General features: G+C 39.5%; 1 protein-coding gene across 2 annotated transcripts in view; it reads left to right on the top strand.

The window, feature by feature from the left end:
• Positions 1 to 17,009, top strand: part of LOC146632816 (protein phosphatase 1 regulatory subunit 1A-like) — a 29,605-nt gene extending 12,596 nt beyond the window's left edge. Inside the window, exons 1-7 of one of the 2 annotated variants that reach the window (XM_085354728.1) lie at positions 637 to 759; positions 1,353 to 1,413; positions 8,997 to 9,034; positions 9,201 to 9,264; positions 11,144 to 11,326; positions 14,025 to 14,153; positions 16,939 to 17,009. In XM_085354728.1, the coding sequence (XP_085210854.1) occupies positions 637 to 759; positions 1,353 to 1,413; positions 8,997 to 9,034; positions 9,201 to 9,264; positions 11,144 to 11,326; positions 14,025 to 14,153; positions 16,939 to 17,009 (669 nt within the window). Of the gene's footprint in view, positions 1 to 636; positions 760 to 1,352; positions 1,414 to 8,996; positions 9,035 to 9,200; positions 9,265 to 11,143; positions 11,327 to 14,024; positions 14,154 to 16,938 lie in introns of those variants that run through there. The other variant, XM_085354729.1, reaches the window with a different exon arrangement.
• The last annotated feature ends 38 nt before the right edge of the window (positions 17,010 to 17,047 follow it).

Below are 17,047 nucleotides of genomic sequence, written 5' to 3'. Positions count from 1 at the left end.
TTTTTAGGGTTTACAGAATATGGTCAGAAAAAAAAATACAGCAGCAGCTCCCTGGGAGGAAAAAGCCTTGTTGATGCCAGAGGCCATAGGATAATGATCAGACTGCTATGAGCTGATAGGAAGGCAACACTAATTCAAACAACCACTCATTACAACCTACATGCTACATTTTTCACCTGCTCACCAAAACTAGAGGATAAAATACTGGAAAAGCATTCCCTGATCTGATGAGTTTCAAATTTACAACATGAAAGCTTGGCTTGAATCACCTGTTTAGGCAGTGGTGTAACAGTAGAGCAGGGTTAGGCAACTCCAGGCCTCAAGTGCTGGAGGTTTTAGATGCGTCCTTGATCCAATACAGCTGATTCAAATGGCTAAATTACCTCCTGAACATGTTGTGAAGTTCTCCGGAGGCCTGGTAATAAACTAATCATTTGATTCAGGTGTGCTGACCCAGGGTGATATCTAAAACCTGAAGGACATCAGCACTCAAGGCCTGGAGTTGCACACCCCTGGTATAGAGGATATTTACTTGCACATTTAGTGGCCCTTAGTACCGCTTGTTCTGATGGTTCCTTCATTGGGATAATGTGCCTCCACAGTCACTAGATTTCAATCCAATAGAGCACCTTTAGGATGTGGTGGAACATGATGGGCATCATGGATGTGCAGCTAACAAATCTGCAGCAACTGTTTGATGCTGTCATGTCGATATGGACCAAAATCTCTGAGGAATGTTTCAGGCACATTGTTTTTAAGGTGAAAGCAGCTTTGAGGACAAAAGGGGTCCAACACAATATTAGTAAGCTGTAGCTAATAAAGTGTAAAGTCAGTGTGTTTCATACAGAAATACAAAATGCATGTACTTTAATATTTTGTCCCAGAATGGTCTCTAGCACAGTCCACAGTGGTAGAAGAAGCTAGTAGGAGGCGGCATGCTGCCCTGCTGCTCTCAATGCTCAGCACTGCAGGATTGCTGTTGTTCAGCTCAGGCATCTTCAGAGTGTTTAACTACCAAACACAAAGGTCCAGGCTGGTCTGACAGCATCATGCAGAGAACAAGGATACTGAATTGATCATCGGGCAAACAAGTCTAGACTCTTCCTCATTGGTTAGTTGATAAAATATGAGAAATTGCTGTAGTGTTGCTTAGCATTTTGATGGGTAGAAAAAAAAAAGCATAAAAATTGATGGGTGTGGCTGTGATAACGTAAAGCATAAATGCCTGAGTTATTATGTACCAGTTAATTATTTTTTAAAATTTGTGAGAACATCAAAGATCTCAAGGTTTTTTTCAGCCCAGTAAAGATTAAAGTCGCACTTTAAATTGTCGATTTCTCAACCTTTTTCAGATCAGAAGACGAAGACCCACGCCCGCCACTTTAGTGGCATCCAGTGATCAATCATCACCAGGTAAGGAAACCCAAACACGCACACTATATTTGTCACTTGTGTATCAACTTACTCTGTGTTCATTATCTGTGGGCTGACATAATGACAGGTTGTTAAGAAAGCAGAATTTGGCTTTCTTTAAGCACAGGAGAGACATACATACAGTTCTGAGAGCTATGGTTTGAGCAGCAAGCAGCTGAGCTGATATTGTGCTTTTACAAGTGTTGCTAACTATTTTATCCCTTATTGTGCTAAATGACAGGTGAGCAGCAGTCATTCACATTACAGAGGACTCTTATCAGGTGTGTGCACAGTAGCCCAACTATATTCGCATAATGGAATTAAGCATTTTGCCGAAAGGCTCAGCTTACCTGCCGGAGTCGTCTTTGTTTGCGCCCTTTTGAGTGACCTCATTCAAAATTATGAGATAACTGCATTTTTTACTCAAGGCTGAATTCAGTCTTAGAATTTAAAAAACAGCACTGCTGATCCACTCGGTCATTTGTAAGCAGACTCATTCATCTTTGCTCGAGTGTGTGCACATAAAGGCTTCAAGGTCAGTCAGGTACCATTTCCATTATTTTGGGTGAAACCACTTTTCACCTTGAGAAAGGTGGTTTAGGTGCTTTCGTCTCTTTGTTTTTTACCGTTATGGTAATGAAGGGTCCCCTTATTCAAAAAAGTGACGAGTTAATAAACCTGCACAAATAGAGTTTGTGCAGTTTCACAGATATCACAACTACATGCCTAACCTCCCACAGCTCACAGCCAAACCTGTAATTCTTACCTTAAAGCACTTCACTGAAAATCTTACTATGAGATGCAAAATTAATTCAGGCCCACTCTCAGTCAAATTACCTCAATTACAGTACTGTATGTTTCACACTGATATCTTCTCCTGCTTGTTGTGACGTTGCATCTAAACTCTATCATGCACCAAATGAATCTTCCTGCTGCAACAAAGCAAGATAAAACAGCCTGGTGCGCGTCCTCTCATGGGATCTAATGATCAAACACAACACTGGACCTCCTGAGAGTTATCCTGTTATATGAGTCATGCTTCCCTGCTTCCTCTGCTTTACTTTGTTCTGTGAGTGTGTAATGTGACCTACTGCAGAATTAACAGATGATCAGCAGGCAATGGGGCAGAAACAGTCATTTTTAGGTGAGGAAACTGAGGGTTATACTCCCTGCTGAGTAAGAAAAAAACAAGTGTTTTGCGTCACTGAGGACCGATTCGGGGAACACAACTATTATTTTCTTCATATCAAAGCATTTTACCACAGAAAGATGACATGTCTTTGCTTTTTTATCTTGCAAAGAACAACAGTCTAATTTGGACAGATTAAGAATAAGTGTTTCCTGTGATATGCCTGGTGTCTGAAAACCACTGTGAAAGTGTGCTCACAAGTGCATGTGCCTCTGCATTTATTTGAGTCAGTAATTGGACACTGAGCATGTGCAGAGTCTCAAAGTCAACCTTGATCTCTGAATAAAAGTGCGGAGCAAAACCTCAACAATCCCCTTAGCTTCATAGATCAGAGACGAGAAAAGAAAAATAAGGAACTCGAGAGGGTGTGCAGAGGAGTGCAGCGGGCAAAGTCGTTTTAGAAAAAAAGGAATAGGAGGATGAATAAGCATGGACAAAACATAAAAGTGTAATTTACTTACATTTATATTTATTATACTGATTCCAGGGACTGAAGGAAAAAGAGAGAATATGTATGTGTGAATGAGGGGAGACGGGTGGAAAGGTTAAGTCGCAGGTATTAGAGGTAGTGAAGGTGTATGAGCTGATACACCTGGGGTCAGCCATCCAAAGCAATGAACAGTACACAGCAGAGGTGAAGAAAGGAGTGCAGGAAGGGCGGAGTGGGTGGAAATGAGTGTCAGGGGTGATTTGTGACAGAAAGACAAGAGCAAGAGCGAAAGGGAAGGTTTACAAGAGAGCTGCTATGATGTATGGTTTGGAGATGGTGGCACTAACAAAAAGACAGGAGGTGGAGCTGGAGATGGAGGCAGATGAGCCGCTGTGCTGATCCCTGATAGAAAAAGATGATACTGACTGCAGGCTTCTGATTTTAAATGTCTTTTAAACATTTTTTTTTCTTTCTAAACTTATTAAACGTACTAGAGACCAAAAGGTCTCTTAGGTTCCACAGAATCGTACAGGAGAGAAGTTTTCCACTTATCCCATAATATGGATTTACCTTGTTTTGCCTTAGTGTCACTTAAAATGAGGAATGACTCAAATAGCCCTTAGTAAAGCACAGTTAGCTTGCTAAGCTGGTCTGCAGGAATAGTTTTTTTTGTACCAGCGAGACGTGAGTGATTTCCTGACAGATACACGGTGACAGTTTTTTACTCAGACACATCTTGGGAGGCACACTGCTAAGACACTGTTGCACTACATGCCTCATACAGGTAGTGTTATTGTCACAATGGTGCCCATTTATAAGTACACACTTTTAATTTCTACACTATGATTTTATTATAATAATAATTTATAGCAAATTATTGTCATGGCTCCTTGCTGTGGTTTGTAGATCACTAGTGTTCCTTTCACACCTCTTTGAAAACCATTACTGAGATCTAACTGAGCAGAGAGATTGATAACTTTGCCTCAGGGAATTATAAAGTGTATTCTATTTATCTTTATTTATAATGTAAAAATATAGAAATCAGATAGTGACAAATATATATTTTTCATTCTTTTTTTTGCAGAAAAAACTGGGTACCAGTATTGACCACAGGCAGTAAAAAACCAGCCACCGTAAAATTGGCGATTGGTTAGTGAAACTGAATCGTGACATCTCGACTGGAGCTGTTTTAGCTGTTGGCCTCTTGATGTTTCAAAACAGCATGTAAAGAGCAAGAAGTGACTTTGAGAGCTCAGCAGGCTCACTGGCTTAAAAGCATTAGAATACCCTGGATAATCTTCTTTTTGAACTCTATTGATGCTTTTATTTTATAAACATAACATAGCTGCTGGCTGCTTTCCCATAAACTTTTAAGCACTCCAATTTTATTTGATTTTATTTGATTTTTTGTAACCAAAGGATTCACCCCCTGCTGGCCATTAAAAATCAGGCAGGCTTAAGGCATTTATCCATTGGCTTTACTTTCCAGCCCCACAAGCTACCTTTGTCTTTTATGCTACCTGTGATCCTCACTAGCAGCGGCAAAGACTGACATGTAATCAGAGCCCGAGACAGTTGTACGTGTGTGAGACAGAACACGGATGTGCAACGGAAAGGGGGATGGGGAGCACACATGACTATGAGGGAGAGGAGCTGTGCTGGTGCAGAATTGTTGTGCCCCACATCACACGGATTCCTGCATTATTTAATGTGCTGCAGATTGCTCTGTCCTGTGCACTGTGAACCCCAAAAGCACATCAGAGGAACAGCTATACATAACTGGGACGCAGACTGCAGGCTAAATAATGAGGAAACTGAATTTATTACAAGCGAGTGGTGAATTTCACTACAGCTTTCTCTGAAGAAGAGCTTTACTTACTCTTAGGGTGAGACGAGGAGAGCTGAGTGAAATGAAATATTTGATTCATTACAGTAAATTAAACTTTGCCATAATGGCTGCATCTGAAATTACATGCTGATTACCATATTGAAAGTCTATGAGAGATTTTTCTACCGTATCTCAAACCCAGTGGTGGCCCAAAAATCTCATCACATATTATTTATTGAATATTGCAGTATGCACAAATGGTATATCACAGCTCCATAAATATCTACTGACTATGGCAGCTCTGATATTAGTGCTCTTTAATTAAGGAATCAAGGTTTTAATTGCTTGTTGCACTAGTTTTTAAAAATGTGTTCACATTTCTCCAAATGCAAAAGAGCAGCGTCACTTATGGAACTCTTATATATGAAATACTTTAACCACATAACATGAGCACAAGCAGCAGCAGCTTGTCTTTGTAGGAGTGGATCCTGGCACCTGACACACTTTGGCACATTTAAAACTAGTAGGAATTTCCGATATGATATGATATAATCATATATATGTGTAGTCTTCTGAATATTACACATACAGACCATGTTTCACTAAGAATAAGACAAACTAAATAGCACACTCTTCACAGACCTACCACTTTGTGCACAAAGTAAAAGAACGTATTTATGTTACACTCTATTTTAATGCCATGGATGTTAAAAACAGCGTGATTGTTGTGTTTATGTTAAATCCAAAAGGCGTCAGGAAGTTTTGTGTTGTGCTGTTTTTAGGTGCAGGCCTAAAAACAACAGCTTTAGGCAAGACTGAATCTTTGTACCTAAGCCAAGTGACTACTGACAAGAATACAAATAAGCATATTAAAACAAAACAAAGCATAACAAAAAAGAATGGCGCGTGGGTGTGTGCGCTGATTAAAATGCACATACTATTAATAATAAAGTGGGTTTTCTGTTATATGCAAGAGGAAAGACACTTTTCTGATCAGTCTTTAGACACAGACTTCCAGCCCTTAAGCCTTTTTTTCATTTCAACATTATACGGTTGTTCGAGTTTAAACTGCTGATATCTGCCTTATGCATTAAGTGGCTGCTGGTTTGTTGGGGATTGAGTGTAGGAGGAGGAACAATGTTGCCTTTAAAATTAAAAGCAGGCAATTATTATTTGTCCACAAACCAAAGACTTCACCTCCCATCTTCTCTGTAACCAACAGTAACAAACTGCAACATGAACACAGAAAAACAAGCCTTTCAGATGCAAAGTGTGAGAACAGTGTTTCTTTTTCATTTATTGCAAGGCTGCTTTTTCTTTATCAGATATACCAGGCCAGCTTCAAACAGACACCAGCAGTGCATAGCTAAATTGGAGCGGCTTGGCAGAGTAAAGTGGAGGCAGAAGACCCTCTCTGTTCTCATCTGGCGTCGTGTCAGACAGTCAGCTGGGAGCTGCAGTGATAGACTCATCAGTGCTGAAAAGGCTTTTTTTATTGGCCTTTTCTCTCATTCTGCATCACAGATGGGCCCAACACGAGACAAAACAATCTGAATATCAGCCATGTGAACAATTTTTCTGTTTTACCCAAGTTATTTTTTAGCTTTTCTACTGCTACACATTTTAATAGTTGTGCTGTTTGATTTAATTAAACATTTTAAAACTTGTGCTTATCCCAAATACTAACTTAAATCATCATAAAACCTAAGAAAAACTAAGATAACCACAAATACATTTTGGGCTGCAGTCTAAAATGTCAAATAGTATCCTGCTGCTTGAGGTGATGTCAGAGTGACATCTTTTATACTTCATTTTTGGACGCACAATTTTGGTCCACTGAAGCGGTTGTATTTTGCCAGGCGACCGTCTTTTTTTTCTTTACGTCTACTGAACGTCACAATAATTTTGCAACATGTCTATATTTCACATCATAAAACTGAAATGATTGTTATTTGAGTAAACAACAAGATAACAAGACTGGTATATATTATTTTAGCTGTTATGCAATCAGATGTTACGAGCACATGAATCTGACGAGGGTTGCGTCACTGTTAGGGTAAGGCTTGCACTAAAGCAAAATTAGCTTAACTGTCCTTCTGGGGACCATATTTAAAAAAAATAAACAATATATTGTAAGTAATAGGAATTTGAACATAAACATAAGCAAGTTTTTAATTAGGGTCAAGGATGCAGGGGACCATTTCCCCCCAGCCTTCTGTATACCCTAGCAAGTCTTATTCACCCAACCACAATCACATTCATGCAGCACTTTTATCTATTTCATTTCACACACACACACACACACACACACACACGTTCCAGTCGATGCAATATGGGGTTCAGTATCTTAAGAATACTTCAGCATTCAGACTGCATAACACTGTGGGCTCAATCCACCCACCTTCCAATTCCACCACCTGAGCCACAGGTGTTACAGCGAGTATGGATATTGTTTTGTTGTTTTTCTGGCTAATGATAGTTAATGGTTTACACTCTACATAGAAATAAGGCCATAGCCTCTTACTGAGGCAACTTTATCATATATCAACTTTATCAAGCTTTTAATGTGAAAAATTCTACAAGACCACCTTTTAACATATATTTTCACAACCGTGCATCCAGCCACTTTCTTCAGTTTATCATATTGAGGATTGCAGGACATATTTACTCTAATGATAATATTTGCAGCCTCTCATAGCAAACACAGTGAGAGGTTTTAGTGCTGCTCAAGAAACATAGAATACACGTATTTTTTCACTGATAATTTCAGACTGTTTTATCAAACATGATCCGGAGACGTAAAGGAGAGCCCACAAGTTAATATGAAAAACATCCATAATGTCATATGAACCTTCTAAAACTCCTGGGATGCTGTGTTAATAGGATTCGGCTTCACGGGGATGAATCTTTTTTTTAAATGACATTTATTGGCTTTTATACCGTGTTTCTTACACCCCCATGCATGTGTGTGGTGAAGAGAGACAGAGAGAGAGCGATGATGAAAAAAGAAACAAGCACATCAGTGGCATTTTTCAGCAGTCTAACACATACTTTTTAGTGGGAATATTTTGGTGCACACACAGTGCCTTCCCAATGCCTGGGGATGCATAGGTTGCCAAGCAACAAGGTGGTGTCCTAGAAAAAAAAAGTTTAAAGCTGTAAAACGTTGATTTGGATCCAAGTTCAAAACGCTCGCTATTGATCCCGGTTAATGGTTTCACTGTACTCTGGTGAGCTGTATTTTCTTTCCTTCTCGGTTCTTCATTGTTTCGAACAGAGCCGTGTTTCATATATTGATTTTTTATTGAGTTTTTCTTCATCCCGTGAGCTTCAGAATTCATACTTCATATTGTGCTGGACCTGTCCTCTACTGCTAAGTAAAAACTGTATTCAAATAAACAGTGCTATAAAACTCTGTAAGTGATTAACTAGAAGTTAAAATCTTGCTTTTAAAATGTAATTTCAGTACAAGCACACAAGTTTCATCAAACTAAATTAGCTTAACAACAAATAAAGAATATTTCAGTGTTTCAGGCAGCTGTAGCCTAGTCTTTTAGATTCTTTCCCTCGCTGTAAAAGTTTTATACTTTATATGAACATTTTAAAATTCTTAAGAATTTTATGCATCTATATAATATGTGAATAATTGCAGTCAAACTAAGCTCTGCTCAAGAGTGCACCACAGTATGATGTATATTTACTTCCCTTTAAGAGTGTTGCACGTGCTTAGGTGTGTATCTGAGAACAGCTGTTGAGCATATACAGGGGTCTATGTGAAAGATGTAAGTGGATCATAAAAAGAATCCTTCAGACGTATGATGAAAAATAAAACATTATGACCAACAATTCTGGATAAAAATGGAGCAAACCATATTGCAGTGCTTGTGGTTACAGCGTGTCAGATAACCATCTGGCTGGAGGTCACCATATATCCACTGTGCTCCACACTGTTCAAACACACAAGTGCTCCAGCGACAGTGCTCTCACACTGAAGAATAAGCTGTTAAAATCAGACTGTGAAATACGTGGAAACTTTCTGTGCAGTTATCAAGTGTGTGTGTGTGTGTGTGTGTGTGTGTGTGTCTGCCTTTTCATAATTTAATCCTGTACTTATTCTATTGTTTGCTTTCTCATAGAAATTGATGAAGATCGTCTCCCAAATCAGCTGTACAAGGTAATCTAGTTTCTTGTCTATTAAAGTTTGATTTTGTTGTAACAAGATTACGAAAATGAAATTATGTGAATTCTGGGTTTCAATTTTAAGCTAGTTCTATGTTATAGTAATATCTTCAATCTAAGAGCTCTCTGCCCAGCTGACGCGCAGCGCTGATATTTCACAGGCAGCCTTGTTGAACTCTCCTCGGCAACGGCGAAAAGGGCAAAAGGGAACGCCTACGATGAAAGGTGAGTTATTTTATAAGCATTGCCATCAATACTACAGTAACTGTGATGCTGGTACTTTAAGTATTATAGCACACTTTTGGTGCTTGAGAAACAAATGCAAAAGTCACATTTGGCTTTGGAGGACAATGCTTTATACTCTGTCACTACTTTACTGTAAGACAGTGAAGACTGTGGTAATGACTGAAGAAGAAGGTTAGTAAGCTGCTCAAGTCAAAATGATAATAAGTACCATAAACCAGTACTCTGTGTAATCTCTGTTAAATTGTTGTGTGCTCTTTTGATAAAACACCAACTGATCATAAATCAGCTCTTTATGACTAACACTATTCATTACCACACAGAAAAATATTGTTGCAACCAAAACCTGTCTTCCTTCTCTCACCCCAACCAGTCGCAACAGGCCCCGCCCCTCCCTGAGCCTGGTTCTGCTGGGGGTTTCTTCCTGTTAAAAGGGAGTTTTTCCTTCCCACTGTTGCCACAGTGCTTGCTCATAGGGGGTCACATGATTGTTGGGTTTTTCTCTGTATGTATTAATGTAGGGTCTACCTTACAATATAAAGCACCTTGAGGTGACTCTTGTTGTGATTTGGTGCTATATAAGTAGCACTGAATCCAATTGAAATCGAAAACTATTGCAGTATATTAGTTAGTATTAAGGGGGTTTTTTTATATATTGCTCAGCAAAAAGCTGATGGAACACCAAGATAAAAAAAATAAACTAACTAGCTGACGCCTCATACATACAGTAAGTGCATTAGTTCAAAAAAGTAAATTTTTGGCACAAAATGAAAGATTTCTATTCGCTAAGAGGGTGGCTTGCCAGTGTTAGCCGGATCACTCCACATTTAAACCTCTCAACATTAAAATTGTTATAGAAGTAGTTTTTGTTAAAGGAATCAAATCCAAACGTTACCCAAATAAAAACATCCAGTGGAAGTCCAGGTGTTCTCATTTAAGTTGATGACATGTTGTTATTGGTGTTGAGTGTTATATGTGGACCCGGTCGGCACTCAATCCAACACTCATTCATTTTCCCATTATCTTATGAGAATTCGTCCCAGTTTTTATGTTTTCAGTTTAAAAAGTGGGTCTCTAATTTTGAGATTAAGGTCCTGCACCACATGAAACAGGCAAATTATTTATTTATCTTTATTTCTACTTTTTTGGGGTACTTGGACCCAGCAATTTAATGCAAATCCATTTTTAAGAGACCAATTCAGCTTACATACAAACACAACATGTAAATGGTTTTATGCAAAGTACGTGCAATAACATGGAGCGTTTACGAAAAGTGAATCAAGAGAACATTAAAGACGAGATAAAAGAAATAGGAAGCTCTAGGATATTTCCTTTTCAATTAGTTTTACAGCTAAACTGCATGCTCTGAGTGTGATGAGTCAGTTCTTGCAGAGGAGATAATCAGTGTGCTTTAGTTTCCTACTACAAGGGGATTAAAACTAATAAACCACAGATGGAGGAGGCCGGAGACAGCGATTAAAGAATTCATATCCAAACTCTGATGTGTCTTTACCTGCCCTGTCACTCCAAACTGTGCAGGGGGTTAATTAAATGTTGCCAGTTTATTAGATTCTTAACCCACAATATGTTTTCCACCTACACTTCCCTTCATTTCTGTTACCTTTGTGCTATTCATGACCCATCTTTTCTCCCATTGGCTGCCTTCATCTCACACCTCTTTCTTTCCTTACTCTCACCTCCCTAGTGATTTTTTTTGCACTTTAAATTTACCCTTTAACTTCAATATTCCTACAAACCCACCTCCTCTTCCTTTGCAAGATAGCTCTTCCACTTATCTAACCTCTTGTCATTTTCGTCTTCTCTTCCCTGCTTTTCTTTTACCTCTTCTGTTACCTCCCAGAGCTACAGTTCCTGGTAGAGCACCACCTGTACAGGCAGCAGCAGGGAGCTGGAGACGAATGCTCCTCAGAGAGCTGCCTGTCAGACCGGCCCAGCCCCGACTCTGTGCCCACGGGAGAGGAGCTCCCCCACGACGATGAGGCCACTGCAGAGGCCTTTGAGAAACTGCGTTGCCAAATGGAGGGTATGTGCGGAGGCTGTCAAGCAGGATTTAATTTGTGTGCTTGCAGCTGCTTATTCAGCAACAGATGCATCCTTAAAATCTGCTACAGTACTAATTTAGGCACAAAGACTAACACTCAACACTTGGTCCACTGAGACCTACCGTATTTCTGTGTTTATGTTGATTTTCCCTTAAGATAATCTTCAGTGAATATGGTCATGAGTGAATATTTATCTACCTCTACAACCTATCAAATCATATTTTGGAGTGATAGTGGATTTCAGTAGGTAGGAGTTATTTGCAAATAACGGGTAAAAAGTACCCTCTACTACTACCTACATTACATACCGTCATGCTTAGCGACAAGCAATCATCATTTCCATCATTACATCGGACAGAATGATCCACCCCTCCATCTGCATGCATTGAAAAGCCTGAAGCTCAGAGAGCCGCAGAGAGATCCCTCAGCTGCAGAACAAAGAACTCACCAATACCAACAGACATGACATTGACAAAGTGACAGAATGAAAACGTGTTCTGCAAAACAGCTTTGAGTGGCAGCTATAGGCGTGGAAAAGCGGCTATAATTGTGCACCCTATGAGGATTGTTAGCTGAATATTGCTCGGCCTCAGTGCCTTTGCTGTTTTTCAATCCTGTGCTTCCCAACCCTGCAAATCAAACTCCTCCAAAGGGCACAAGAGCATATTTCTGAGAGGCGCTAAGATTTTTGATGGATGAGCATAAACATTTCCTCTTTTCCTGTTTTTTGTAAAATATTTGTTCTCTTCGGATTTCAGCAATTATTTCAATTAATTATCTAACGAGATTTTATAAAACCCTGTGATGTAGTGGACGGCAATCAAAATACTTACATTCACACTCACAGTCATACAATGTTTTGTTGTTAAAATGCCTTTAATTACTTTCAGTTATTACGCTCACACTCTGACGGATGCAACAGAGACAATTTGGGGTTCTGAACATTTCTTCATGCAGACTGGAAGAACTGGGAAACAAACTACTCACCTTCTATTTGTAACCAACTCAACTTCTACTTCCTCTCCCTTATTTGGACATGAATATAATACTTGTGTAAATCTGCTTGGTTGCTTTTGATTTTTGTATCTCAGTCAGTCAGTGCAGCATAAGGGGGAATAAATATTGCTTACAAAACATAAATTAATTTATGAATAAAGCCTGAGGGGTGACTGCGGGGGGAAAGGGTATAGAAACGAATGAAAAGATGGTTATGAAGCAGTATGAAGGTCCTAAAGTGGAAGGAGAAGATGGAAGGCCATGCCGTGTGGCATCATAAAAAGCTGAAAATACTGGAAATAACAAACACAGCACATTAATATGACCCTGGGGTGTTCGATAAGGGGAAAAGGGATAAAAGTAAAGAAGAAAATGAGGCAAGAAACATTAAGATGTCTGTAAGGAATGTATGTAAATCGATGATGGATCAGGAGAAAAGGGGGAGGGTAGACGTGAAACAAAGGCATCAGATAAAAATGGGAGAATATGAGGAAATATGCTTTAAAAAAAAGTCAGAATTTAAAAGAATTGTTCGTTTCCTTGTCACGATGTGAAGAAACCACATTTGTCTCAGTATCATCAATAAAAATTTAGCTAGCTGCTTGTTTAGTTTAGCATGATAGACTAGATGGAATAAAACAGGAAATATCTAGTACAAATAATATAGTTAGCTTAACATAATTAGTATATTTTAACTTTTATGTTATTTTGATGACATACTGTAATTATGTTGACACATCATGCAACAAATCATTTAAAATGATTTGATAAAAAGAAAACGTCTTATAACCATCTCTGTTCTCGGTTCACTTTGCTGTCCAGATAAGGAAACACTTTCTCTGCATTATCAAAGAGCAGCCCGGCTGTCCTTGAGGCCCTTTTTAGAGCCAAAACAAACAGCACCAAAAAAATTAAATAGGTCAGGGTGCTCCCAAAGGCTCCATTAGGAATTAACTTTTTCAGCCTCCAGTGAAACCTCACCAAATACAGGGTTTCACTGCAGAAACCATTAGCCGTACCCAGGTAGTTTGGTTTTGATATTTTGTCAGATTGTTGTAATATTCAGTACTAATGTTGACTCTCCTTTAATAAAAAAAAAAAAAAAAAAGCACTTCCTATAGATCAAAGCAGCACCATAACAGATACTATCTCCTGGCTTTGCTTTTGTCTGATGACAAAACCAGAGGTGAGTTTTTCGGGGTCAGGGATAACAGTTCAGTGTAATGGAAGGTGGATACAAGGTCACGGCATACACTGTGTACACTTTAGTAATTGGCCGGGACTAATGCATCATGAGTGGACAAGACTCTTTTTTTTCTGAAGCTGTAATAGCACAGGGCCATTTTTTTAAATCCGCTGTAACACAGATGTGTTTGTGGTGTAAAAGCTTCAAAAGCTTTACACTGACATTTTTTTTCAATCTTTTTGCATTATTCACCTTATAGATGAGCTGCAGATTAAGTCCTCAGTCCGGGTGAAAGGAGTTAACAGCAAGATAGGGGAAATAAATGAATGATTATTAACATCAGTTGTTGGCAGCTTTGCTCAAAGATCACCAACTGGACACTTCAGGTGCAATTGTTGATGAGACTAGTTGAAATAACGAAAACATCTTCATCCTTTTCAACTCAGTTTGAACTTCCATTCCATCTTGTTTACCATTCGTCTTTCTGCCCTCTGCAGAGTTCTCGAGGGAGAGTCTATTAGAGGCTGCCGGTGGGCTCGAGTGTCCCCTCACCAAGGAGAAAGAGGATTGCTTCAGTGTTGCCAGTGTAGCAGATCCCTCATCGCAACAAAACAATGCACAAGCAGGTACATAACTGTCATTAGAGCCTTGCTTTTTGCAGAAAATGTCTCCAACGTGGTCTTTTCCTCAGGGGACTCCTCATCCTCCACGCAGCCGGCAGGATTTATTTAAATTTGTTAAACTGCGAAACAGCTTTGGCTTGCTGTCATATAATCATGGCTCGTCAACAAACATCTGTGAAGTGGCTTTGATCCCCATTTCACAGAGCACCGACATGGCTGAAATACCCTGAGAGGAAGGTACACACACGAGTGGAAAAATCAGGTTTGGGAAAAGGGGGCAGGAGGAGAGCTAATACTGGCATATGGTGCAAATGGAGCATGTAGAGCTTGTCTTTTTTCCCCTTTCTGTATTTCATTCTTTCTTTCTCGCTGAAATGTATTATTTCTTTTCTATGACTTGCTGTGAGTCCTAAAATCTTTCATGAGGCATTGATGGTCTTATTAGTGAACCCACAGCTGAAATAAGCCCAACATCTCTCCAGTCTTGCGCTTTTAAAATTCATATAAATTTTTTAAATCATATTTCACATGCTGAGACAAACACAGCTCACTCCTGGCTACTGATCATTTGATAGGATGATACAAATGCTGCTCATTGATTTCAACTGTAGTAAGTGTCATGTGAGCAAAGGGAAACCTGTGACTACAAGTTCACCATTGCAGGTAACACACCACTTGGCTGGTTGACTCACTTGACTTAATTTCTCACACATTTGGATTTTGAGCGACAGTGTGGGCCTCATGGATGCGGAGTAATACAAATCTTAGCTCAACTACATAGTTACATTTAATGAGCTATGTTTGGAGAAGCACAGTTTAGGGTCGTGAAAACCCAATCTGATTTATCCATGCATGGTGTGAAGTCTTGGGTCATCAGAGAGATTCAGCACACCTGTTCCAGCTCCACTATCAGCTGGTTAACAAGTCTGTCTCCTCTCTCTGCTTTCCATCTTGTAAATCTTTCACAGCACACATTTTGACCTGTCACAGTAAGGAAAGCACAAGTAAAATTAATGATGCTTCACTTCCTTAAGTGTTCCAATATTATAAACCATGACAGTGAAATGCCAAACACTGTATATAAACGATGGACATACCCTCCAGGTATGATGTCACTTCAGCAGTGTTGGGAAGGTTACGTTTTAAATGCATTCACTACAGATTACAGAATACATGCACCAAAATGTAATTTGTAATGTATTCTGTTAAGTTACTCAATGTGAGCAACATACTGTGAATACTTTGGATTACTTGGTATATCGCGAGTAGCCTTCAGTAATAGTAATAAATCACACAGCAATAGTAGATCGAAGGTACTGAAGTGGCACATAACCCAGGTAGCTACCTCAGCTACAGGTAGTTGCAGTAGGCTAACATTTGTTTTTTAAAAAGAACTGACTTCCAGATGTTTTTTTGGGTTTGATGCTGAGAGCAGCTTGGTTGCTGGCAGAGTTTGCATTGCACAGTCATATTCCCCCATTCCTTTCTTCTTTAAATGTGAAGTGGTGTCGGAATTGCCAAACAAGAAATGAATTCCTGCCCATGCAGTGCTGCCTCTGTTGTGCTGGCTCCGGGTCCATTGTTTAACTGACGCCACCAAAATTAGCAGGACGTTGTTACATTAGAACCGTTTGTTTGGGTTTCTGGCAATGCGTGGAATTACTAAAATTAGAGTGTGGATAGCCTAACATATGAAACTGGAAATGACTGTTGTGTAATCCATTTATTTCAACAAAGTAGCTGTATTCTAATTATCACCTATTTAAATGGTAACTTTAACGAAATGCAGTTACTCACTTCACCCGTTGCCCACTGGTGGTGGTCAGAGGGCCCGGTGGCGCCAGTGTCCGGCAGCCTCGCCTCTGTCAGTGCGCCCCAGGGTGGCTGTGGCTACAATGTAGCTTGCCATCACCAGTGTGTGAATGTGTGTGTGAATGGGTGGATGACTGAATGTGTAAAGCGCTTTGGGGTCCTTGGGGACTAGTGAAGCGCTATACAAATACAGGCCATTTACCATTTACTCCCCAACACTGCACTTCAGTTTTTCACTACTCAGTCTTCAAATATCAGACAAAAGCCGAACTCAGCTCAGAGAAAGAGACTGTTATTTTTAGCTATTTATTTTAGCATGACAAAAAAAAATAATGTTGACAACCATATACTAAATTAGCAATGAGTGTGCAGATACCTACAGATAGCCAGAGTGAGAGAGAGAGATGCAGGTCTGGGCTTTATCCTGGTTCAGCTGAATACTTCACCTGAGTGGAAATCGAGCATCATCAACACACCTGTGCTTTCCAAAACATGCTTTGGGTTTGTTGTTTCATTTATCATGTCGTTTTAACAGGCAGAAGGTTTAGAGGGATGACAGCAAATAGAGAATATGACAGAATCAGGGTAACCCCTGATTTTATTGATCCCACGCCAGAGGTTTAAATTCAGGCTTCATCTGGTATCTGCTACTTCTGACATGTACTCATGTGAACACCCAGTGATTCTGGAAGCTTTAATAAAATAATAAATTTACTAATGCCCATAGTACTCAATAAAAAGCTAAATGCATGTAATGTTTATGTAGCAATATGTTGATTACGCGCTTACCTTATTGTTCATATGCAACCCCCCCCCCCCCCCAAAAAAAAGCACAGCAGCAAAAAGAAAAAAATTGGAGAAATACTAAATAAGCTGTAAATATTTATTGTTTATTTGCACAAGTCCATTAAAATCTCCAGCGTCAGCCTCCAGCCTCTTCTCTCACTCTTTTATGTCTCTGTCTATATTTCTGCAGAAACAAAAGCAGGAGTGAGTCAGCCGGCAGAGGAGAAGACAAAGAAATGCAGCCTGAAGACAGAGAAATAGAGCAGTCCTCTGTGCAACACAATGCTGCTCAGTCTGCT

This window comes from Diplotaxodon limnothrissa, linkage group LG5 (genome assembly GCF_057381915.1).
Source record: "Diplotaxodon limnothrissa isolate DT_005_m linkage group LG5, D_limnothrissa_male_GT1.1, whole genome shotgun sequence".
Taxonomy (NCBI): domain Eukaryota; kingdom Metazoa; phylum Chordata; class Actinopteri; order Cichliformes; family Cichlidae; genus Diplotaxodon; species Diplotaxodon limnothrissa.
Note: the sequence above shows the minus strand (reverse complement) of the source record. Positions and strands in the feature narration are given on the sequence as shown.